Here is a 666-nt window from a genome sequence, read left to right on the forward strand (position 1 = left end):
CGATGAATCTTCTGGGTGTTTGTGCAGCGAATCTAGGATCAAGTGGATCTCTTAAGAAGAGAAGTTTTGCGAATTTAACGTGGCCAGCGAAGTGTCTCGCCACTCTGCATGCGGCGTGTATCTCGCATACTTGGTCCCCAGCACTGATGAGGTCACAGCGCCAGTCTAGGGGTAAGGGATCGAAACCCCGAGGGCTCTCGCTAGGAGAAGGGGCACAGCTGCTGCTGCTGCCCCCATACCCTGCTCCTGCTGCTGCTGCTGCTGCTGCGGAGGAGGAGGAGGAGGAGGAGGAGGAGGCAGAGGCGGGGGATTGGGATTGGGATCCTCCTCCTGCTGCTGCTGCTGCTGCTGCTGCTGCTGCATCTAGCTGGGTACGTAAACTCAATGGAACGCGAACGCCACCTGAAATACTCCCTGCTGCTGCTGGTGGTGGTGGTGGTGCTGCTGCTGCTGCTGATGGTAGCGATGGCGCTGCTGCTGCTGCTGCTGCTGCTGGTTGTTCTACTGCTACTGCTGCTTCCTCTCGCTCTACAGATGTGTCTACTGAAGCTCCCGTTGCTTCGGGGCGTGAGAAGCTACACAGTTGCTGCTGCTCGTGCTGCTGCTGCTGCTCTTCCTGCTGCTGCTGCTCTTCCTGCTGCTGCTGCTCTTCCTGCTGCTGCTGCT

The 666-nt window shown here is 58.6% G+C and overlaps 2 protein-coding genes across 2 annotated transcripts in view; both read right to left on the reverse strand.

Annotated features, from left to right (window-relative positions):
• Positions 1-363, reverse strand: part of EMH_0032910 (uncharacterized protein) — a gene marked incomplete at both ends in the record, with an annotated part of 2,965 nt that extends 2,602 nt beyond the window's left edge. Inside the window, one exon of the mRNA XM_013494684.1 lies at positions 240-363. Within this exon, the coding sequence (XP_013350138.1) occupies positions 240-363 (124 nt within the window). The remainder of the gene's footprint in view (positions 1-239) is intronic.
• A 212-nt stretch (positions 364-575) lies between these two features.
• The window catches only part of EMH_0032920 (uncharacterized protein), a gene marked incomplete at both ends in the record, with an annotated part of 4,311 nt that continues 4,220 nt past the window's right edge, over positions 576-666 (reverse strand). Inside the window, one exon of the mRNA XM_013494685.1 lies at positions 576-664. Coding sequence (XP_013350139.1) covers positions 576-664 — 89 coding nt within the window. The remainder of the gene's footprint in view (positions 665-666) is intronic.

Source organism: Eimeria mitis, genomic scaffold, assembly GCF_000499745.2.
Source record: "Eimeria mitis Houghton genomic scaffold, Emh_scaff1249, whole genome shotgun sequence".
NCBI classification, from domain to species: Eukaryota; Apicomplexa; class Conoidasida; order Eucoccidiorida; family Eimeriidae; genus Eimeria; species Eimeria mitis.